General features: G+C 47.4%; 1 protein-coding gene across 11 annotated transcripts in view; it reads right to left on the bottom strand.

The window, feature by feature from the left end:
* SHANK3 (SH3 and multiple ankyrin repeat domains 3) overlaps positions 1–23,731 on the bottom strand; it is a 443,257-nt gene that overhangs the window by 207,698 nt on the left and 211,828 nt on the right. For all 11 annotated transcript variants that reach the window (XR_014516107.1, XR_014516108.1, XM_083460914.1 and 8 more), the window contains one exon: positions 21,291–21,630. Coding sequence is in view for 9 of the 11 variants with exons in the window: in XM_083460914.1 (XP_083317040.1) it covers positions 21,291–21,630 (340 nt within the window). In the remaining 2 variants the exon portion in view is untranslated. The remainder of the gene's footprint in view (positions 1–21,290; positions 21,631–23,731) is intronic.

Genomic DNA, 23,731 nt, shown 5'->3' with positions numbered 1-23,731 from the left:
TACTGCTGAACGACAGGAATAAAAGACATGTAAAAGGACTCCTGTCTGTCTCTTTCCCCCTCCCTGGGGAGGAATGCAGGGAGGGAGAGCAGGAGGAGGGTGTGTTCTCCTCACGTCTGAGGAGAATCGCCGATTTATGACCTTGCCTGCCGGGAGGCGCAGACGGAAGGTCAATAAGGATCCCAGCCGGACGCCTGGAGTGAGGCCAGTCTACCTGTGACCTCGGCTGGAATCCTGACACCAGGGGGGTGAAGGCTACAGGTAACCGAGCCTTCAGGTAACCAAATCCCAAGCCATTTAGGGCTTTATAGGGAACAGCCAGTACTTGAGAATGTTAAGAGAGCCTGTGCTGGATCAGGCCCATGGCCCATCTGGTAGAGCGTCGTGTTCTCACACTGGCCAACCAGATGCCCCAATGGAAAATCCAGAAGCAGGATCTGAGCACAGGGATTTCCTGCAGCTGATGTTCATAAGCGTTGCTGCCTCTGACCGTGGACACACGATGTATTCATCTAATCATCTTTTAAAGCTATCCAACCCTGCAATTCTATCATTCCCTGTTTCCATGAGAGTGGGAGTTTCATGGTTACCAGCACTGTTTCCCCCTTTAAAACACAAAACAACAACTACAACATGGAGGACAGAGGCATGAATGGCTCCTAGACACAACGGCAATGTTTTCTCTCCACCAGAATGTTTTCTCTCTTCAGAATGCCTCTGAATAATAGCAGTTGCTGGGAATTGACTCACTCACTGGATCATCACTTAAAAATGGAAAGCGTAATGCTGGTGGTCAACAAAAGAGGTTTAAAGACTCTCTCAAGGCAAATCTAAAAAAAAAGTAGTATAAACACTGACAACTGGGAAACACTGGCCTGCGAGCACTCCAGTTGGAGGACAGCCTTGACCAAAGGTGTCATGGGCTTTGAAGACACTCAAACTCAGGACGCAAGGGAGAAATGTGCTAAGAGGAAGGCATGCTTGGCAAACCCTCACCGGGATCAACTCCCGCCCAGAAACCAATGTCCCCACTGTGGAAGGACGTGTGGATCCAGAATTGGCCTCCACAGTCACTTACGGACTCACTGTTAAGACCGTGTTTATGGAAGACGTTCTTACTTGGCTACGAGGGATCTCCAAAGAAGAAGAAAGAAGCCGGGAATGGCAAGATGGGAGAACACTGCCACGAACGCTGCCCTCAAGTCCTGCCTGTGGTCTTCCCCAAACGAGCATCTGAGTGGCCACTGTGAGAGCCGGACATTAAGACTAGCCTTTGGAATATTTTTGTACATATCTCTTGTATTTATCCCATTTTGTGCAAATGATTTTTCGTCTATGGCAGCATTTGAGTAACCTTGGATAAAGAAATATAGGAGAAATAAGATTAACGGTACAAATTGCTGTAAGAATGTGTTAGAGAATATATAAAGAATAGATTAATAATGGTAGGTACATTCACCATTAGAATAAAAGCATACAATGGGAATTGACAGGGAGTCCAGAGTTTTTATGATCTTTTTTGTTAATAACTTTTGTTAATAATCTTTGTTAATAACCGCATAAAAAGTAGCATAAACACAGCTGAAGCTTAAGGTTTATAACTATGTAAGAAAAGACAAGTATATATTTTTTCTGTGTGCGTGTGCGTGTATATGATTGAAATCTCAATTTACTCTAGGAGATGTACTATATATATGTAATGTATTGTAAGACCATTAATAAAGCTTGTTACATAATAAAAAAATAAGAAGACTAGCCTTTGGCCGAATCCAGCATGGCTCTTCCTATGTCCTTAAGAACAAGAGAAATGACAACAGCCACACGTAGGTGACCACTTGGGACGAACTGCCAAGCAAAGGTTTCTGGTTGCTTTTCAAGAACACTATGGCTTTCGTTTGGCAAGGGAGCTCACCCACCACATCTGCCGATGCCAACTGCATGTGGAACGAGTCCAGCCAGAGCTGGAGGGAATTCCCCAGACAGGTCAGGTGGGTTTGTAGTCAGGCTTCAAGACGCCTCTGGCCCTGTGTGGTTTGACAACCCGCCTGTCCTGAGCTGATGACTTGGCTGGATCCATCACTCGCCAGAGGACTCTTCTGACTCGCAGATTCCCCAGGTGTGATCTCTGGCCCTACAGCTGCAGCCTGCAATCTTTGCTCAAAACGTAACTTTGGACTGCGCTCAGAAATGTCCTATTTTCCTCCAGCATTGCTGATTGAAAAGGCAGGGCTGAGGGGCACAAGGTAGATAGAATTCGCTGCACATGGGGCTACTGCACCTTCTTGAGACTGGTTTCTGCAAAGTAAGTGGGTGTGCTTGCCCCCCATGTCTCCCCCTCCATAGCTATTTTAGGGAAGGGAGAATGCAGGGGGAGGGCGCAGAATGGCAGAGGAACTTCTTCGTAAGGAAGACCTTATTTTACACCTACACATGAGGGAAGAGATCTTGGGGTTGTGGTGGCTGCTCAGGGGCTAAGGAAACGGACCCTCTGCCCATTTTCATTTTCACCAAAGACCGAAAGAGGGGTCCTCCAAGACAGCCCCCTCCCCACCCTGCACGTCTCCCTCAAGAAAGGACACCTAGGTGCTTGTGCGTCAAGCTGTCAAGAAGTGTTTGAAGACAGGAGCAAACTGCATCCACTCTGACCTCACTGGTACCAGGATCCCAACCCAGGAAGGAGAACATGGGTGCTGCAACCCCCTCCCCCTCCAATACAGGGCGGAGGGACAAGGGGACCTTTGCAAGGGAGGGAGGCATTGTGGGGGGGACAATGTTGGGCAACGGGTCACCTCTGAAGTCCTAAAGGGGCTGCAAAACACGCCCAGTTTCTGGTGGGTTTGGAGGCCGGTGGAAGTTTGGGTTGCTCTAAGATGTTCCATTCAATTTTGTTCTTGTTGTTACAATGCTTTGTTGTCTATACTCAAGTTTTACATTGCTTTATTGCATGCTTACAAAAAGCCACCTTGAGCCGCTGAAAGGAGCTAATATATCAACGGGGAAAATAAACGCTGAAGGACCTCCAAGACAGGCAAAGAGCTTGGCAGCCAAGGGGTCAAGTTCTTGAAATGCTGGCCTTCAAGACAGGCTCCCAGTCGTGGAAAAGAAGCGCCTGGTCTTGTGGGGGAGAGGCTCCTTAGAGACGGAGAATTTCCGAGGACACAAACCAAGTGGAACCTGACCTCTGCTGGCTGCGGCATTCCCGCCCCCCACCCCACCATGCCCTCAGTTAATTACTTCTGTAGTCTTTGCTCCTACCAGCTTCTAAATTGTCTTGAACATCTTCACAGCCTCTTTGGAAACTTTCAGTCCCAGATTCCCTTCCTTGCATCAGAAGGGAGAACAACTCAGCCCTCTGCTAATTGGAGCCAATTAGTGACAAGTGTCACACTCAACTCTTGGAGGAGGCAGTCAGAAGCTGAAAGATACTGAGACCTCGATCACTCCAGATCCTCGCCACTAGGGCTCACCCACGCTTGCACTCGTCCCATGTCTAGAAAGTGCGAGTTTGAGCTGTTTGCCACTTCTTCCACTGCTTCCCCTGGGGGAAAATAAACCCTCTTTGGTGATAATTCAGAGCAAACATCAGTCTGGAGAAAATCCAGTTGACGTTAGCTCCAATTCAGCAGTAAAGATCAGGTTTTCCCAGGGGAAAGAATTGAAGCAAAGGCAAATCTGTATGAGCCCATCAAGAGCATGGGAGCCAGGAAATGTAAAGGAAAAGGAGGTACCTTTTATCATATGCAGTGAACTTGTAAGGTAATAAAAGCTTTCTGGGAGAAGATATATAATGAAATGAAATGTTTATAGTGGTACCTCGGGTTAAGTACCTAATTCGTTCTGGAGGTCCGTTCTTAACCTGAAACTGTTCTTAACCTGAGACACCACTTTAGCTAATGGGGCCTTGGGGCCTCCCACTGCCGCTGTGCAATTTCTGTTCTCATCCTGAAGCAAAGTTCTTAATCCAAGGTACTATTTCTGGGTTAGCAGAGTTTGTAACCTGAAGTGTCTGCAACCCGAGGTACCACTGTAAATTAACCTTTGTTGTAAAACCAGAAGCGTTTTTATTAGGAATTACAGGTACCGACATACCAAAGGAGCAGAAAAGACTCTTCATGTATGGAACAATGGCTGCCCAGATGTTACTAGCCCAGAGCTGGGAAGAAGATAAAGTCCCTACCAGAGAAGACCAAGCTGATCGACTATGCCAAGATGGCAAAGCTGACTGGGAAACTCAGAAACCAAGAAGATAAAAACTTTATAAAAGAATGGGAAATTTTTTATAAGTTATTTAGAAGACGCCTGTAAGCAGATGGAAATAAGAGCAGGATTTTGACTCGTAGTGTGAAAATTATTATGGATAATATGGTTTGATATAAAAATTGGAGTACGGATGAATATGCAGTTGTAGACATTTAAAAATTGACCCCATTGGAGGGGATGGGGGCAAGTCTCGAGATTTGGAGAATCTCTTTATACAGTGGTACCTCTGGATGTGAACAGGATCCATTCCGAAGCCCCGTTCGCATCCTGAGTAGAACATAACACGCGACTGCACATCCACACATGCGCGGGTCGCATTTCGCCGTTTTCGCGCATGTGCGTGACGTCCTTGTGAGCGTCTGAGCATGTGGCGAAACCCAGAAGTAATGTGCTCCGTTACTTCCAGGTCACCGTGGAGCGCAACCCAAAAATGCTTAACCTGAAGCTACTTCACCCCGAGGTATGACTGTACAAATTTGTTCTCACAGTTTGTGTTCATTTATATTTTGAATTTGTAAAACCAATATTATTTCACGGGTCAGGGGCGGGAGACAGGGGAGAGCATGGAAGCCAGCATGTTCCAGCTCAATCCTACCAGACACATCCAATTCCATCATGTTCTGCAGCTTCCTGATGTTCTGCAGCTTCAGACGTCCACAATGGTACAATGGTCCCATTGGGGAAGCCCACAAGCAGCCGGAGGAAGGCTCTGCCTGCCTGTGATTCTCAGAAACTCGAATCCAGAGGCTTCACTGCCTCCAGCAGTAGGGGGGGAACCTCTCAATCGTGCAAGACTATTCAGGTTAGAAATCTGACATCGTAATTTGATTCTTTTTGTTTATGGCCCCAGTTCTAGGGGATTTCCCCCGGCGGCTTAACGAAATGAACAAAGCAAGTACAAAACCTGCTAAATGTTATTGCGCGTCAGCCGTTATCAAATTTTGATCTTGAAGTATCAAATGATGATCCTGTCCATCAAATATTTGCTCAGTATTCGTACACCCAGAGAACATTTGTAGAATATTCACCCATGAAAATTCCTGGAAGAAGGCTTTGAAGAGAGGTTTTTCATTTTGTTTTTTTCCCTTAAGGGAAAATTAATTTCAGGTCTCTATGACTACAGCTTAAGAACATGAGGGGAGCCTGCTGGATGAGGCCAAAGGCCCCTCTAGTGGTCATCTAGATACTTGTTCTTCCCCAAAAAGCTGCTCAGAAAGAGGTGCTGGAACCTCTTAGTCTCGTAGCCAATTATGTAGTTACCTGAAACCCAAGACTAAAATCATAACATAAGAACAATGAAAAGACCAAGAATTTTGCAACCATAAGGTCCACCAAATCATTCTAAGACCCACAACAGATCTGGAGGTTCTTCCAGGGCTAATTTGGAGGGTCGTTGCCAGCCAGGAAGGAAGGCAAAACAGGGATCTAGAGCTGTCTTTGGTTGACTCCGGCCGTTGGCCTCCTTAACAGAGAGGTTGTTTTCTGCTGCTCCAGAGAAGCGGACACGGAGCAATGGATCCAAACTACAAGAAAGAAGATTCCACCTAAACATTAGGAAGAACTTCCTGACAGTAAGAGCTGTTTGACAGTGGAATTTGCTGCCAAGGAGTGTGGTGGAGTCTCCTCCTTTGGAGGTCTTTAAGCAGAGGCTTGACAACCATATGTCAGGAGTGCTCTGATGGTGTTTCCTGCTTGGCAGGGGGTTGGACTCGATGGCCCTTGTGGTCTCTTCCAACTCTAGGATTCTATGATTCTAAGTGGCGGCGCTTGTCATTCACAACGGCAGCACTTGTCAAGCCGTGCGAGATCAGTTGGGTCAAAGGTGCTGCTGACCCCGAGTGAAACATTGCAAATTGCATTTTAATTTCATCACTTACTGTTCAAATTTGTTTAGAGAATTCGTTAAAAAAGCGTGGTGTCTGACATAAGCATAATAATAGTTAATTAGGGGGCGAAATGAAATTTGGGGGCGCTGGATCTTTGCACCCTGCCGGCAGCACATATGCTACAGATGCCCCTGCTCCTTAAGGCAGCGTTGCAAACTCTGACGAGGCAGAGGGCCTTCTCGGTGGTGGCGCCCACCCTGTGGAATGCCCTCCTACCAGATGTCAAGGAAATAAACAACTATCTGGCTTTTAGAAGACATCTGAAGGCAGCCCTGTTTAGGGAAGATTTTAATGTTTAACCTTTTATTGTGTTTAAATATCCTGTTAGAAGCCACCCAGAGTGGCTGGGGAGGCCCTACCAGATGGGTGGGGTATAAATTGTTGTTGTTGTTGTTTTAATAGCAACTCTCCAAGGTCTCAGACAAAGATTGGTTTTCCCCAGCTCTGCTACTTAAGTGGCAAGAACACAAATCTATTTGGCTTTTAACGCTTTTGAAACGTTAAGATTTTGTTTTGAATTTGTATCGTTTGCATTGTTTTTACTTGCATTTCTTTTGCATTAAACAAAGCTTAATAATAAAAATGATGATGAAATGAATGAAATACCAAGGAAAGACATCCATTTCCCTATCTAAAGGATCCATTTTTGCAGTTCATCTCAGTTGGCCGAGATATTTGCTTGCGGGCATCATTTTTCTTGCTTTGGGTGGTAGAAAACACCCGAGAGATGGCTTTCTTCCGGTCCCTTCCCCAACCCCCCAACCCCCTTTTGAGCTGCAAGGTAGAATCTGTCAGCTTCACACCATACCAAATGGAGGACAGACAGATGGCCAAACAAGGCCTGCGAAGAGCAACACCTCCGCTCCATCTCCCCGTCTCCCTGGGAAAGATTTCACAAAGTCAATCCGCCACCACGCGCCACAAGAGAGAGGAGTTTGCCTTTCCAGCACCCTGTGGGAGCAGAACATTGTATCCTGCTTCCAGGCTGACGTTCAAACGGCAGGCCTCCTCCTCCCTTGCCAGGATCAGGTCTCTCTGAGGCAGCAGCCACCTGTTCAACCTGCTCAAAAGCTCCAAATCTCACAGAAGCCCCACTGCCACCCACTTCAACCCCACAGGTAGAAGGCTGCTTGGTCCCCTTTCTCCCCAGGTGACATGCTTGGAGAGCGAAGATGCCAAGAGGCACTTGGACCTTCAAAGGATGCCTCCCTCAACCGAAGCCTGACAGGACAGAGACTTGAAGCATCACTTGCTCCTGGGCAGAGAGCTGTCCACCTGAAGGTCAGGCAAATCGCTGTTAGTGCTTGGATATGGATTCTGAAGATCCATTATTGGTTAAAACCTACCGTATTTTTCGCTCTATAAGACACACTTTCCCCTCCTAAAAAGCACGGGGAAATGTGTGTGCGTCTTATGGAGCAAAGGCAGGCTGCACAGCTATCCCAGAAGCCAGAACAGCAAGAGGGATTGCTGCGCAGTGATCCCTCTTGCTGTTCTGGCTTCTGGGATTCAGAATTTTTTTTTCTTGTTTTCTTCCTCCAAAAACTAGGTGCGTCTTATGGTCTGGTGCATCTTATAGAGCAAAAAATACGGTACCTTTTCCCATTGGGTTGGCACCCTTAACCCTACTGGATTCCTACCAACCCAAATGGAAAGCTATACTGCATGATAAGCTAAGAGGCTTGGGGTTTTCCCCACAGGCCCTGATAGTTGTAGGCTATGAGAAAGCTAGAGCAATAATCCGCCAACGAATTTGGGATGTGGAACCGCAATGCCACGTGAGCGAGATGAATAAACACCCAGCAATAAAAGATAATGGGAGAGGATTTACCCCAGCAAATTATCTGTCAAAATTACAAATACCTAAATACAGACGGTCATTTACCCTCGCTAGATTCAACGTGCTGCCATCTGCCTTATTGGAGGGCAGAGTCGAGGGTAAACCATACGCGGAACGAGTCTGCCCCTGCGGCTGGATGGAGGTAGAAACTGTCTCTCATGCCTTGTTACGCTGCCGTTTCTACGGGGATAGACGCTCGGTATTTATTACCCCTGCTATGCAAAAATCTCCAAATGAATCAGAACTTCAATGTCTAAAATCCCCGGTAGAGGACAAGGATCCTGAGATTACGTTAAGGGAAGACAAATTATGTGCTTTTGCCATAAAACTTAGGGAACAAGCTGTGCTATCATAATGAGTAAGGCCTTAAATGATAATTTTAGGTTATACGTTAGTGACTAAGTTTTAATTTATATATATTTTTTTAACTGTTGCTATACCTGTAGTGTCCCTGCTATACCTAATTGCAAATTCAAATGTATCCCTATCATGTTTTATGACTTCCTCGATATTGTATGTGGGCTGGAACTGGTCTGTGACCAAAATAATAATAAAAAAATATTTCAATGACTTGGACCTTCTAAGGATGCCTCCCTCAACCAAAGCCTGACAGGGCAGAGACTTGAAGCATCACTTTCTCTGGGGAGGGAGCTGCTTTGAGAAGTCTGGCACTGACACCCCCAGTTGGGCCCGTTTGATGACAAAATGGCATTGAATGCTTGTTTCCCAGGCTTCCAAGACTGGACCAGTTCAGCCACAGGAAGGCCAAAACTGGACTTTTCTCCAGGGAATGCAACTCAGAAAGTCTGGTAGCCTTCGACTGGATGCTCAAGTCTGCATGCTCAGGGGATCGACATCTTCCACTGCCCACTCAACCAAGGTTTTTAATTCACACTTGGTGATGGTTTTTTTGGCCTCTGGGAGGGAGCAGGGATGGGGCCGAAGTCCACAACAAATTGTTGCTTCTGTACAGAGAGCCACTTTCCCAGGAAAGTCAACCATTTGAAGAAGGGGATCTTGGGCTCCACCCAAGCCACACATGCTGCTGTCAGCACTCCTAAACCTAAAGTTAATTTACAGAATTGACAACACCCACAGTGATGCTCTAGATCAGCCTTTCTCAACCTGTGGGTCCCCAGACGTTGTTGAACTACAACTCCCATCACCCCTAGCTAGCAAGGCCAGAGCTCAGGGATGATGGGAGTTGTAGTCCAACAACATCTGGGGACCCACAGGTTCAAAACCGCTGCTCTAGATCTTTAGCGGAACAAATGCATAAATAAAAACAAACCATTTTGCCCCCTCCCCCACTTAAATGTGAGAGTTACCCACTTCCTGAGATGAACTGAGCAGTTTTGCCCAGGGCACGAGGAATGAATTGGTTCGCATAAGCAATTAGCCCATTCCTCATTTGCTACGAAAGTGAATTCTAAGAGAGATTTTAATCAGAATGCCCCTTTGTGAAAGGAGCTGAAAAATGATGGCGCTTTGGTAAAGAAACAATGAAGCATCGCTTCACCTGCACACCCAAAGTGATTTCCACAAGAGGATGATTTCCTGACCAGGGCAAATCTTTCTGCTGTTCCAAAGGGCTGAATCACAGACCCCAGAATCCCTTGCAATGCCACAGCCCACACTGGGAAAGAAAGCTCAAACTGCACCTTGTTCTACCAATCACCCTCAAAACACTAGAATCCTCAATAAAGAAGAAGAAGAGTTTGCATTTGATATCCCGCTTTATCACTACCCTAAGGAGTGTCAAGGGACGCGGGTGGCGCTGTGGGTTAAACCACAGAGACTAGGACTTGCTGATCAGAAGGTCGGCGGTTCGAATCCCAACGATGGGGTGAGCTCCCGTTGCTTGGTCCCTGCTCCTGCCAACCTAGCAGTTCGAAAGCGCGTCAAAGTGCAAGTAGATAAATAGGTACCACTCTGGCGGGAAGGTAAACGGTGTTTCCGTGTGCTGCTCTGGTTCAACAGAAGCAGCTTAGTCATGCTGGCCACATGACCCGGAAGCTGTATGCCAGCTCCCTCGGCCAGTAAAGCGAGATGAGCGCCGCAACCCCAGAGTCGGACATGACTGGACCTAATGGTCAGGGGTCCCTTTACCTTTTAAAGGAGTCTCAAAGTGGCCAACAATCTCTTTTGCCTTCCTCCCCCACAACAAACACTCTGTGAGGTGAGTGAGGCTGAGAGACTTCAGAGAAGTGTGACTAGCCTGTGGAGGAGTGGGGAAGCGAACCTGATTCCCCAGATCACGAGTCCACTGCTCTTAACCACTACAGCACTGCTTGGCTTAGTTATGCTGCCAGGACAGCCCTGGACATAATTGTTCCAGCTGCAGTGGGCAGGGAAAACTGCATTTTATTTATTTTATTTTATTTTATTTTATTTTATTTTATTTTGCAAAATGCCTCTCAAGTGACCTGGTGTCAGGGTTTGGAGGAAGACAGGCTTTGCCAGTATTAGCTCCAGGGCTCCCCCCCCCCCCAGACAGGGGTCTCTTGAGTATGGCACTCGCTGGCCCCCATACCCTGGAAGAGGCAGTTCATGGCAACTGAGAATTCTCTTAAGCTGTGCCTTCTTCTCTTGGATAGTCTGAGCAAAGTGGCAACGGTGGATGGTCCTTTGCTGGTCTTGGGGCCCTAGCAAGGGCTCAGTCGTGCCACTTTCTGGAGCCAGCCTTGGCTTTTGCCCTCCCCCAGCAACAACAGCGGCAAGCACAGAAGGTAGCATGGCAGTCATTCAGTCAATTGGAAGTAAGAAAAGGAAAAGGAATGCCCAGGGACACACTACTGAAGTAAGGTCCTAAACCTTATCCCAATGGATCCAAGTAATGGTGAACCAATGGAGACCCAGCCAGATGGGTGAGGTGGTATATTATTATTATTATTATTATTATTATTATTATTATTATTAATCCTGTTCCTATCCAGAGAGCCCGTTTCTGAGTACTGGGATGCAATGCAATAAACAGGCAGTTCTGTCCTCTCCTGTTCCACCCATGTGCTCGCTTGACCCATCACATACCCCACCATAGAGAAGCAAAGGCTCAGGCGCGACGCTAAGAGGAACGGCTAAAGTTGGAGGAAGCCTGTGAACAACCAGGACCCTAGACTAGGCTGGAGATACTAAGCTCCAAACAGGCAGGTGAGTTTCAGGACCAAGGCTAGCAACCCTGCCACTAAAGCAAGGAGACGTGATATCTCAGCCCTGACGTGCAGCAGCAGCAGCAGCTGCCAAGGTTTTATGACTTGGCCAGGGAATATTTCCTGACAGTAAGAGCTGTTTTTGACAGTGGAACGGGCTGCCTCAGAAGGCAGTGGGCTCTCCTCCTTGGAAGTTTCCAAACATGGGTTGGGTGGTCACCAGCCTTGGATGGTCTACTCAGGATTCCTGCAGAGCAGGGGGTTGGACTGTGAACTGAATGTGTAAGTAAACTTCTTTTATTTACTTTACACAAGATTGTGGAGTGTTTATTCTTTTAAGGGGGATTTAAGGGGAATTACCAGGAATCTGGTATTAAGAGGCTTAAACAAGCCTGCATCCAGCTACCTGCTGTGCTAATAATAATAATAATAATAATAATAATAATAATAACAATAATAATAATAATTTGTTATTTGTACCCTGCCCATCTGGCTGGGCTTCCCCAGCCACTCTGGGTGGCTTCCAACAAAGATTAAAAATACATTAAAATGTCACACATTAAAAACTTCCCTGAAAAGGGGAATATAAAACTCTGCTAAGTTACATAACTTGCTAGCGCAAGTTAGGAAGGTTATTAATAAACAACATAGCCTCTCCTGCCTCCCTGAACATTCACACAGCATGTGCAGAGAGACACCTCAAACCCCATGTCTGCATCCATGATGAGGTTCTGTTCCATGTAGACACAAGTCAAAGCATTTGCAGAAAACCAGCGGGAACATTCCTTGCTTCCAAGGCTGCTTGGATTATTTAATTCCCAGTGAAAACCCCGCAACCCAAAAACCACAACAGCTGTAAGCAAAAGACTTGATGATGGTGATTATGGCTATCATTATAGCCCTTTCCCCATTCTCATATATGTTAGGTGCTTTAGAATAAATAATAATGATAATAATAATAATAACAACAACAGCAATAAGTACAGCACCTATAAAACACACACAATAAAAAGCCATTTGCTTCCCTTGCTTCTTTCTGGCCAGCCTCACCTGGGGAGCTGGTCTTTCTGCTTCAGAACCACAGGGGCTGTTGTTTTCTCACATGTAGAAGTAGGAAAATTTAATCAATTGATTAACCGAGCAAGACTCATGCAATTAATCAGCTAAGATTTCCATTTATTGGGCGACAACCCTAATATGAAATAATAGCAGTAACAGCAGTAATGATATCTGTGCAAAGATTGTATGAGCTATTAATCTTGTTTTGCATTGAGCTTGTGGCGCTGAAACCTTGGTACACTTAACACAAGATGTGGGGGAAGATAATGATTTGGCTGCCAGGCTGTTGTTATTGCAATTATTTGTATGGTTCTTTTAAATGTATATAGAGAGTTTTAATTCTATCCATGTTTAATTTCTTTTTAAAGAATTTTATTTCTATGTTTTTTAGCTGTTCTTATTTTTATCTGTAAGCCGCCTTAAGTCAATGTCAGCGAAGAAGCTGGGTATTATTATTATTATTATTATTATTGACAGGAAAGAAGTGAGAACAGTTTCTGATGGGCTCAGAGGCTGCCCTCTGGCCTTTGCATTCTCCCTAAAGAAGTGTTATTTTGGAGAATGCTATTTGTATTGGCTCAAAGTGTCCCTCCTAGGAGAAGAGGTAAATGTCTAACTATGGAAGGTGGAGAAAGCTTGTTTTCTTCTGTTCCAGACGGCAGAACTCGAACCAATGGCTTCAGCTTACAAGAAAGGAGATTCTGGCCAAACACCAGATTCTTAGTTTAGAGGTCCCGGGCCCTAAGGAAGTCAGACTATCCTCCACCAGAACCAGGGCCTTCTCAGTGGTGGCTCCGACCTGGTGGAATGCTCTGTCCCATGAGACCAGGGCCCTGCAGGATTTAACTTTTCTTCCGCTGCATTGCATGGGGTTGGACCACCAGATGATTCTTGGGGTCCCTTCCTATTCTACAATCCTGTGATTTTTTTAACCACAGGGGGCAGGTTTATTGATTTGTTTCTGAATTTATGAATCTCCTTTCACACAAGACTCAAGGCAATTTGCAATAAAAACAAAACAAAACAAAACAAAACAAAACCCACACCCCACAACCAAAAGCAGGCTTTAAAACAAATCTTTAAAAAATTATAATAATTTAGGATGCAACTGAAAGTGGCCAAGTGACAAATTACAGGTCCTGATCCACTGGGAGGTTCTTCTACACAGGCCCCACTGAAAGGAGGGGCAGGCAGCTCCTGATCATTTCAGTGGGGCTTGTGGGGGAGAACTTCCCGGTGCATCAGGCCCCCATTGGGATGGTTGGCGTGTGGGGCTGCTGCCGGGGAGATTCTGGGATGGGTGGGGTGTGGGGCTGTGGGTGGGAGGGTGCTCTCTGCGCAGAGCACCTCTGCCTTGAGGCAGAGAGGCCATTTCCGAGGCTGGCTTCTGACTCCTGTGGTTGAAATTCAATAAATGGATTGTGGGCGGGCGAGGAAATTAATTCACATGACTAACAAACACACACGCAAACAGCCAGAGACAGGCACTTGATTATGGTGGGGCCTCTGGGGATGGGCGAGAGAATATTAAAAATAAAACCCCAAGGTTTTCCACTGCTGCTTTTTTATTGGGGGGGGGGAGGCACCAGCTGAAGGTCTGAGTGAACAAGAGGAATGAGGGGGAAGGATGGCTGGCAGAAATCCTACAGAAGGGGAAAGGGAGAGGTTGGGGAACAATGCATTTTGCTGGGCCCTGCCTACTCAAAGGAGTGAGAATCTGGCCAACCCTTTCCAAGCACAGGCAAGAGGACTAGGGCTGATGGTTCAAAAGATCTGGGGAGCACCTGGTTGGGGAAGGTTGGGCTAGGGAATGGGGCCCTGGAGGTGCCTCCCCGCTTTTTGATATGTTCTCTTCCGAGCTGCAGCTTCTCTCTATTGGATGTGAACTCTTAATCACTTTGCCACAGAGCTCCAGCATGGCAAGGGATGCCAAAGGCCACCGCAGAGCGAGAAAATGAATGGCTCCTGCAAAGTTCCCCAAGGGTCCCTGGAAACATCTTGGGAACAGGCTGAGAAACCCCAAGGAAGGGCTGCAGAGCCTCTGACTTGGTCCAGCAGAAACGTCAGAGATGGCTCAGAATATCAGTGACACAGGAGATGCACATGTGCAGCGTGGTTAGTTGTGTCGTTCTCCCATTGCCAGATCCTGTTTGATAACATTGTATTTTGCAGAATAGTGTATAACCTTTTTCTTTCCTTTTGAAAAGAAAAAACTACCGTATTCTTTGCTCTATAACTCACTTTTTCCCTCCTAAAAAGTAAGGGGAAATGTGTGTGCATCTTATGGAGCGAATGCAGGCTACACAGCTATCTCAGAAGCCAGAACAGCAAGAGGGATTGCTGTGCAGCGATCTCTCTTGTTGTTCTGGCTTCTGAGATTCAGAATATTTTGTTTCTTGTTTTCCTCCTCCAAAAACTAGGTGCGTCTTATGGTCTGGTGCGTCTTATAGAGCGAAAAATACAGTAATTGAAAAATATTTAAAAGAAAGAAATTCATTCTCCTAATCTGAATGTTTTTTTACAAACCCCAAACTTTGCTGTTTATTATTTACTTACGTACTTATTGCATTTAGATCCCACCATTTTCTCCCAGGAGTGCAAGGTGCTGTACATGGCCCTCCACACCTCCTTATTTCATGCCCACGACAGCCCCGTGAGACAGGTTAGACTTAGAGGCAGTGACTGGCAGTGAGCTTCACAGCCAAGTGGAGATTAGAGCCCGGATCTCTCCCAGATCCTAGTCCAACTCTGACACTAACTGCTACACCACACTGCCTCCATCCGAATCAACTACGAATTGAACCCGGAACCTTCTGCCTGCAAAGTGAGTGATCGACCACGGAGCCATGATTTAAAGGGCAGGTGGCTCCATTCCGATTTACGCAGAATCTTTCCAGAGGCTGCAGGAAGATTTCTGCACAACTCAACCACTTTGCCTCCTGTTTCTTAAACGACGGTTGGGTTTGAAAACAACATCCACACTTTGCTTCTTGCTCGGTGGGGCTAAAACGGTTGCTAAGATCCCTTTGAAGATCTTAGCAACCACGTTGGTCCCCCAGAATAGGAAGCAGAGCAACAAAGACAAGCTTTGTATTTTTTACAATGATTATTATTTACTCCAACGAGCGTTTCGGTGTAGGAGGGAAGCTGTTGACCTCGAGGGCAGCAAGGAAGCCATTGGGGAAAAGGCTCACCGATTTGGGTGTCATCAGCAGGTTTCTGAGTTGTCTCTGTCAACAGGTGGAAAAAGAGCCCCGCAACCACAGAGGGAAGAACATCCTATTTTGCCATAAAAACAAACCACCCCATGGCCTTTTAATTTCTACCTGGTAGGGGAAGCCCCTTACTCCAGAATATCCCACTACTCAAATGGAGAGGAGGTCCCATATCTGGGCACGCATCCTACCTCTGTTACCACCATCAGTGCAACCAGAGAGGGATCAGAACAGGTGTGGGCAGCCTTCAGGCTGATGGGATCGACTGTGTGGTTTTCTTATGAGAGCCCCAGGAACTATCCATCAAAGCCAGGTACAAAAGACACAGAATTAAAGAACAGGGTGTCTCCGAGCACATTCCAAACCCAGGAGTTTGCTCACAGTCCTTCCACTCCCACTTTACCCAAGCTTTCTTCACTGCCACAGCCCCTTTTGTCATTCCCACTGTTGAACAACCAGCCAGGAACTCTTGCCAATTTACACAAATCACCCAGAGATCTTCTGCCCACCCTGGATCAAAGTGACTTCACAAGCATTTCAACAGAGTTTCCTGGACTAAGATTTTAAGTAACACAAAAGGTTACCTAACTGAACATCTCTTCCTGCATGTCCTGTTGCAGGAATTTATGTATACGTTGGGGGGGTTGCCCCTCCTGCAGATATCATGCACATGCAGCCCACTACCAGAATCAGCACCATCACTTTCGTGACTTTTGTGATTTGTCCCCACAAAACACTTCCATTGCAGTTTCTTCCTATCTATTCAAAGGGCCTTTGCTGCACGATACCAAATGTAAGAATTCACTGATAAATGTCTCTATGTACTGACTCACTGGGAAAACTCCAGAAATTCATATAGACATGTGAGCTCAGCTGCTCAGCAGCCCCTCAGCCCGAATGATAATCCCTGGCATCCTGATACCTGAGTGCCAGACAGGTAGCCATTCCAGAAAGAACAAACCCAGATGAAGACAAAAGGGTGTGATTAACTTGGCCGGAAACGGGGAAATGTAAATATCTCTTTTGTTTCACTTGATGGGTGTTTGATGGAGGGCAAGGAGAACCATGGGGCAGGGTCCAGGATGCTCAGATTACTGCCGCCAGACCTCCCCTTTCATGATGCAACCGTGATGTAACCGTGATGTAGTTTGGGGGGGTGTAACATGGGGATGAGCAGCTAATAAAAGTTTGGCGGCTCTTTTGTTGGGGGCTTCCATCTTGTTCCACCTGGTGGCAGGTGGGAGTCCTGTGGTGACAGTCTTCCATCAAGACCAAGCCGACTGGCTGCTGTTTTGCTCTGGTATTCCTGGCTGGTGTCCTTGTTTTTTGTCCAAGGGATCCCTCAGATATTTCCATTAACAGGGGAGAGGGAGCCTTCTTTGTCAAATGTTCTCCCCCAAGAGGCTCACCTGGTTCCTACTGCAATTTCATTTTCCTGCCAAAAACCTTCTCACTCTCCCAGACCTTCTAACATATTTATGTTATTTCGACATCTTTAATTTTAATCTGGTTTTAATCAGATGGCAAATAATTTTAGCTAGCAGTTAGGATTTCAGTTTTTATATAATTGCACTGGTGTTGATACTTCCTCGCTCCCTGCCCCCACCTTGTTGCTTGCCTGTGTTATTTTTGAAACATTTGTATTTTGCTGGTATTTTGCTGTTTTATTTAATACAGTGGTACCTCTGGTTGCAAACGGGATCCGTTCCAGAGGCCCCTTTCACAACCTAAAAAGAATGCAACCTGTGTCTGCGATTTGCCGCTTCTGCGCATGCGCGTGACATCATTTTGCACGTCTGCACATGCGCGGGCAGCAAACCCGGAAGTAACCCTTTCCAGTACTTCTGGGTCGCCGCGGGACGCAACCTGAAAACGCGCAACCTGAAGCAAACGTAACATGCGGTGTGTCTGTACTGTACTGCACACCTCCTTGGAGCTCTGGGAATCCAGCTTGTTCTTTCCGGGGGAGACTGCTCTGAAGAGGAAGGGGCATCAGGAAACCACAGTCTACTCTGTTTGCCCCAAGTTGGATCGGTCTCAATAAGAATTATTCCCTTCCTTCCTGAGTAATCACATCATTCCATCAGACTGCCACCTGGTGGCTCGTTCTGATTATGACATGGGCAGCTCTTTCCCAGAGACGAGAGTCATCCTCTCTAAGGCAGAGAATACTGAGCGTCAAGGATTGCTAACAGATGCTGGGCCAACCCTCTTTCCTTGGTGCAGGACTGTGTTAGCCTGCCTGACAGCGTCCTCAAGATGGCTGGATGGAAGGCACTCTTTATTTATTTATTTTTCTAAAAAAAGTCGGAAACTCATGGCATTTTTACTGCTCCGTGTCTACAGCATTCTTGAACTTCAGGACTGCCTTGTTCACAGTCCTCCATTAGTGATATTTCTGCCAATTGGTTATTTGCCACCTGGTGAGTCCTGACCATCTTGGCTGTCTCTTAATGCAAACCCAGGTCATCAAGCCTGAGCTTCCACAGCCTCCATGAACCACCTTCTTCTTCTTCTTAGGCGATCGCTTGTAGATTGTCTTCCATAAACATGGTTTTAACAATGAGTCCGTAAGTAATAGTGCCACTGTATTCTGCTCTGGTCAGACCTCACCTGGAGTACTGTGTCCAGTTCTGGGCACCACAGTTCAAGAAGGACACTGACAAACTGGAACGTGTCCAGAGGAGGGCAACCAAAATGGTCAAAGGCCTGGAAACGATGCCTTATGAGGAACGGCTGAGGGACCTGGGCATGTTTAGCCTGGAGAAGAGGAGGTTAAGGGGTGATATGATAGCCATGTTCCAATATAAAAAAGGATGTCACACAGAGGAGGGAGAAAGGTTGTTTTCTGCTGCTCCAGAGAAGTGGACACGGAGCAATGGATCCAAACTACAAGAAAGAAGATTCCACCTAAACATTAGGAAGAACTTCCTGACAGTAAGAGCTGTTCGACAGTGGAATTCGCTGCCCAGGAGTGTGGTGGAGTCTCCTTCTTTGGAGGTCTTTAAGCAGAGGCTTGACAACCATATGTCAGGAGTGCTCTGATGGTGTTTCCTGCTTGGCAGGGGGTTGGACTCGATGGCCCTTGTGGTCTCTTCTAACTCTATGATTCTATGATTCTAAGTGACTGTGGAGGCCAATTCTGGATCCACATGTCCTTCCACAGTGGGGACATAGGTTTCCGGATGGGAGTTGATCACAGTGTGGATTTGCCAAGCATGCCTTCCTCTTAGCGCGTTTCTCCCTTGCGTCCTGAGTTCGAGTGTCTTCAAAGCCCATGACACCTTTGGTCAAGGCTGTTCTCCAACTGGAGCGCTCGCAGGCCAGTATTTCCCAGTTGTCAGTGTTTATACTACATTTTTTAAGATTTGCCTTGAGACAGACTTTAAACCTCTTTTGTTGACCACCAGCATTACGCTTTCCATTTTTAAGTTCAGAATAGAGTAGTTGCTTTGGACGATGATCATCAGGCATCCACACAACATGAACCAGTCCAACGAAGTTGATGTTGAAGAATCATTACTTCGATACTGGTGATCTTTGCTTCTTCCAGTACACACATAGCAGCAATGTTCTATGCTTATGATAACATTCTAGTCTCTTTCTAATAATGCTGTTTTAAATGTACATTTTATATTTGACTGCCTTTAGTACTGTAACGTTTTCTTTTGAAATGTTTAAGATATATTTTTTAAAAGCTTTGCCTCATTAAATGTACATTCTGCAGTTGACCTCCTTTGTAATGTTTTATTTTTGAATCTTTAAGATAACATGTTAGTTTCCTGTTAATTAGGTTGCTTTAAATGTATATTTGAGTTTCTTAAGTAATGTTTTTGTCAGGGAACTGCCATCAGTGCTGGAGGGAGAGAGCAAAAGCCAGAGGGATTCCAGAGAGCGTCCAGGGATCGGGAGAAGCAGCCCATCTTCTGGGGAAGAGAATCAGCGTAGCACCAGTGGAGAAGGGGGGCAGGTGGGGGGAGCAGCGAGGCGGTCCCATGACTCCTTGTCTGGGACCAGCGGGGAGAGTAGGGGTCCTCCGTTGCCCACTCCTTCCTTGCGCAGAAGACTTTCGCGCAGAGAGGGTAGGCGGAGACTAGGCGTCAAAGAGCTTCTCACGGATTCTGCCAGCGACTGAGTCAGCCACGGGTGAGTGGCGTCCAGACAGATAAAGTTTACTTTGGCATCCCAGCGAGGTGTTTGCACCCAGCCAGGGAGATAGTTGCCTGCTTGCGCACGAGCAACCCCTTAGAAACCATTACAGTTTTATTCTGGGTTGTTTTATTTGACACTTTAATGTGTTGTAAGCTGCTTTGGGATCTTTATATAAAGCGGCATAGAAATGAAATGAATAATAATAATAATAATAATAATAATAATAATAATAATAATGAATCGTTAATCAAGAAACAACATGCCTGACAGTGCATTAACTTTTGGGGAACGTAGTGATGCTGATGGGCAAATAATTACAAAAGGAACTAGTGACAAAGACGTTTACAGGGAAGGGAGGGTTTTTCTCTGTTTTTATAGGTTTAACATTCCTATGCAGAGCACTACAGCGACAAGGACATCCTGTCCCCAGCAAAGCCCTTTGTGGCATGCTGCCTGTCACTCATAGCGTGACACTGAACAGCTTGCTACCATCCCAAGCTGGGAATTAATAACCAAAACTGGGACAGACTATTGGACGTGGTTATTAATACCGAAAGAAACTCGACAAGTCCAGACTGGTCACTTTCTTCTCCCAGGTCTGTCCAGGTACCATCCCAAGAGATTCTTCTCCACATTAGTTCAAGGGCAACCGCTTCTCGTCCCCAGATACCAACTGAGGGGTTTTTGAGACCCCTTATTAATTCGTCCCCCAGGTCCACTGCTCAGAAGCAGCAAGGAATAGCCATGCCCACCACCCAAGCGCCCAGGAAAAGGCTAGAGAAAAGCAGGCAGTATGGAGGTACAGGCGCAGCCACTGAAATTCCTGCTATTGGAACAGCGTGGCTGTGATTTCATACATCAGAATTGGCTAACCTGTTGCCCTAGAGATCTTTTGGGCTGCAGTTCCCAACAACCCCCAGCCAGCAGCGGCTGGGGCTGATGAAAGCTGTTTTCCAAAACGTATGGGGAGGGGGCAACAAGTTGGCCAAGGCCGGTGTAACTGGCTGCAACCACCGTTTGTGTTAACTTCCCCTGTGTGTGAAGGTTACATAAAAAGACATGAGAGATGCAATCTTCCATGGCCTCGCCCCATCCCCACAACCTTGCCAAGATGTCAAAGGGCGAAATGGCTGCTCCCCAGAATCTCCCTCACACGATCGCTTTCTCACCCCACCAAAAACTGGACCCAATGTAGACAAGGGGAGCACGCAGTTGGCCATTGTGTTGGTTCATAGTTTGAAATACACCACTGTGGATCGCTTTCAAGACCCACCCCTTGGTGGTTGGCAAGTATCACGATGGACCCAGAAGCTTGCATTGACCAGATGGGTCTGAAGGGAGGGGAGGGGGGCAGCAGAGGCACCCACCTCCCTCGGATGGGAGGACAGGCCCTTAAGGCAGCCTGCCTTCAGCACGCTGGACAGCTCCCCCATCCTCAGAGGCGCCAGTCAATGGAATGGATAGATGCAGACCCCTGAGGGAGAAGAGGAGCTGTCCAGCATTTCAGGAGCACCACTGGCCAGCCCACCCCTCCCACATCAGAGCCACAAATGTGGCTGGAGCCCTTTCCCCAGCTTGCGGACCCCCAGAGGAACTCGGCCACCACCAGAACTTCCCTCATGCCCCCCCCCAGGAAGCAGCCAAGTCAGCCAGGAAGCAGTTGTGTGTGACCCTGGGTGGTCCGAGGGGGTCCCCCCCTTTCCTCCCTCTCTTGCGTGGCTTCTCTCACCTGGCCTTGCCGCGGCTGCTTCTCCTGAGTGTGTGGGCATCGGCCTCCTTCTCTTCCCGCACGCGCTGCAGCGACGGGGAGCGGCTGTGGGCGCTCCGGGAGCTGCCCGTGCTCACCAGGCTGCTGTCCCCCAGCCCCACCCCGACAGCAGCTTCCTGCATCTGAGCCAGCAGCTGTTGGGGCAGGCCGCGGAGCGAGGGCACTGGGGAGTAGGACGGGCGGCTCTCGGACTTCAAATTGTTGTCGCTGGCAGACCGCTGCAGCAGGCGGGGGGAGGAGAGGCCGCCCGTGCCGATGATCCGCCTCCTCTTCGTGTAGCTGGGAGTTTCTCTAAAAGGCACTGTAGGGGAGAGAGAGAAGAGGAGGGGAGACCCAGGGTGAATCAGTGACATCAGCTCCGCCCATCGGCATTCAACGACACAAAACGGCAATGTGCTTCGATTTGCCTTAGGGCTGCTAAGTTAACTCCAACGCACTTTGACTTCGCCTACTAAGAGGACTGCTGGAGGACTCTTGAGATGTAAATGGCCCCCAAAAAGGGATCACTGCCACTGTTGCACAAATGTTACAAAGCAGGATGGGAAGTGGAGAGCCTAAAGTGAGCTCCTGCTAATTAGAGCAGAGATTGGTAACTGTGGGGCCAATTCAAGGCAGGCCCTGCTACGGTTCCTCAAGGAAGAGAAGACTGACTCCTCCCCAGAGTGGGAGGTTGCTTGGCCAAAGGAGAAGAATAAGGGGGAGCTTGGTTGCAGTGGGTCTGGCCAGCTCATAGAAGTGGGAGCAGCAAGGGACACAACGAAGCAGACCACCTCACTCAGAAACAAAAGCCCCCCACTGCAGATCTGGAGAGGCAGATCAGAACCATATCTGGTTCTGCGCTCCTGTTCCCTCTTGGGTTGAGATTATCTCTGCAAGCAGTCATGAGATTCCTGCACTGTGTAACCAGATCCTATTTCCCCCCTGAGATTGCTCAAGTTTTCCCAGGCCAATGGCAACAGGAGAACTGCTCAAGACCTGGCTGTGCTGCGAAGATATTGCCTGCCTGCTACACCAGGAGCTTAAACAGCCAGCTTTCTAGTTCTCCCCATCCGGGGACCCTGCCCACCCTTCTCTGCTTCCACAGTTTCACAGCAAAAAGACCAAGGAGGCGTTCCCACAAAAATTGCATTTCCCCTCCACTGCATCTCAAGAAAAAATGACCTGAATATGGGTAGCCCCCAAGAAGTAGCTCCTGGTATTGAAAACATCCGTCGCAAGGAATGTGACAGCTCCCTTTAAAAAGGCTACCAGAGGAACATATTCCTTTTAAAGGTGCATGATTTATTTATTTGTGCAGAGCTGTTTGTTTAAAACTTTTCTGCCGTGTCCTCTGCCGTTAGGGGGCACCTGGGGTGCTGTACAGCAAAGATTAAAACAATGACCTAAAACTCCAGGTATGGAGAGGATTTAAATGCAGCCCAAGGGATGCGAACACTGCTTTCGTCTCAGCCACAAATTGTCGGTGCCAGTTTCTCAGAGCTACAGCGGATATCGGCCGGCGCATGATAAATGTCACTCTCAGTAAGCGGGCTGCAAATAACTGTTTCTGCTTGCCAGCCTTCTCTCGTTTCTAGGGACATAACATGCAATGCCAATGGCCCATTCAGTCCAGGATCCTGTTCTCACAGTGGCCAATGGGAAACCCACAAACAGGATCTGAGCACAAGAGCAACTCTCCCCGTCTGTGGTTTCCAGCAACTGGGATCCAGAAGCATTTACTGCATCCAACTATGAAGGACGAAGCACATTCAATTCAAAGTGTTGGTGCTGACCTTGAAAGCCCTAAACAGCCTCGGCCCAGTAGACCTGAAGGAGCATCTTCACCCCCATCATTCTGCCCGGACACTGAGGTCCAGCTCTGAGGGCCTTCTGGCAGTTACCTCCCTGCGAGAAGTGAGGTTACAGGGAACCAGGCAGAGGGCCTTCTCGGTGGTGGCGCCTGCCCTGTGGAACGCCCTCCCATCAGATGTCAAGGAGATAAACAACTATCTGACTTTTAGAAGACATCTGAAGGCAGCCCTGTTTAGGGAAGTTTTGAATGTCTGATGCTGTATTTTTTTTCCAGCAACTGGGATTCAGAAGCATGGCTGCCTCTTGACTGTGGAGCCAGAGCAGAGCCATCGATAGCACCAGACTGGGAGAGTCTGTGTTAGACACCCATGGGAGCAGCATTCCCATAAAATGCTAGCTTGTGCCAGTATGCAATGCGCCAACAGTATGCAATGCACCACCTGGAGCCGGTTGCTGCAAACTCCTGCCCACTTAAAAGGTTGCTATTCTGCCACACCCTTCTCATTCCCCAGCCACACAGCTGCTGCTGCACAGGAAAGAAAAAATCTCTGCCGTTAAGTATCTTCCTGCATTCAGGACAGTGCCGGATTTACGTATAAGCTAAACAAGCT

The sequence above is a fragment of the Podarcis liolepis genome (assembly GCF_965112155.1).
Source record: "Podarcis liolepis genome assembly, chromosome: 10".
Taxonomy (NCBI): domain Eukaryota; kingdom Metazoa; phylum Chordata; class Lepidosauria; order Squamata; family Lacertidae; genus Podarcis; species Podarcis liolepis.
This window is presented reverse-complemented; position numbering and strand designations above follow the sequence as displayed.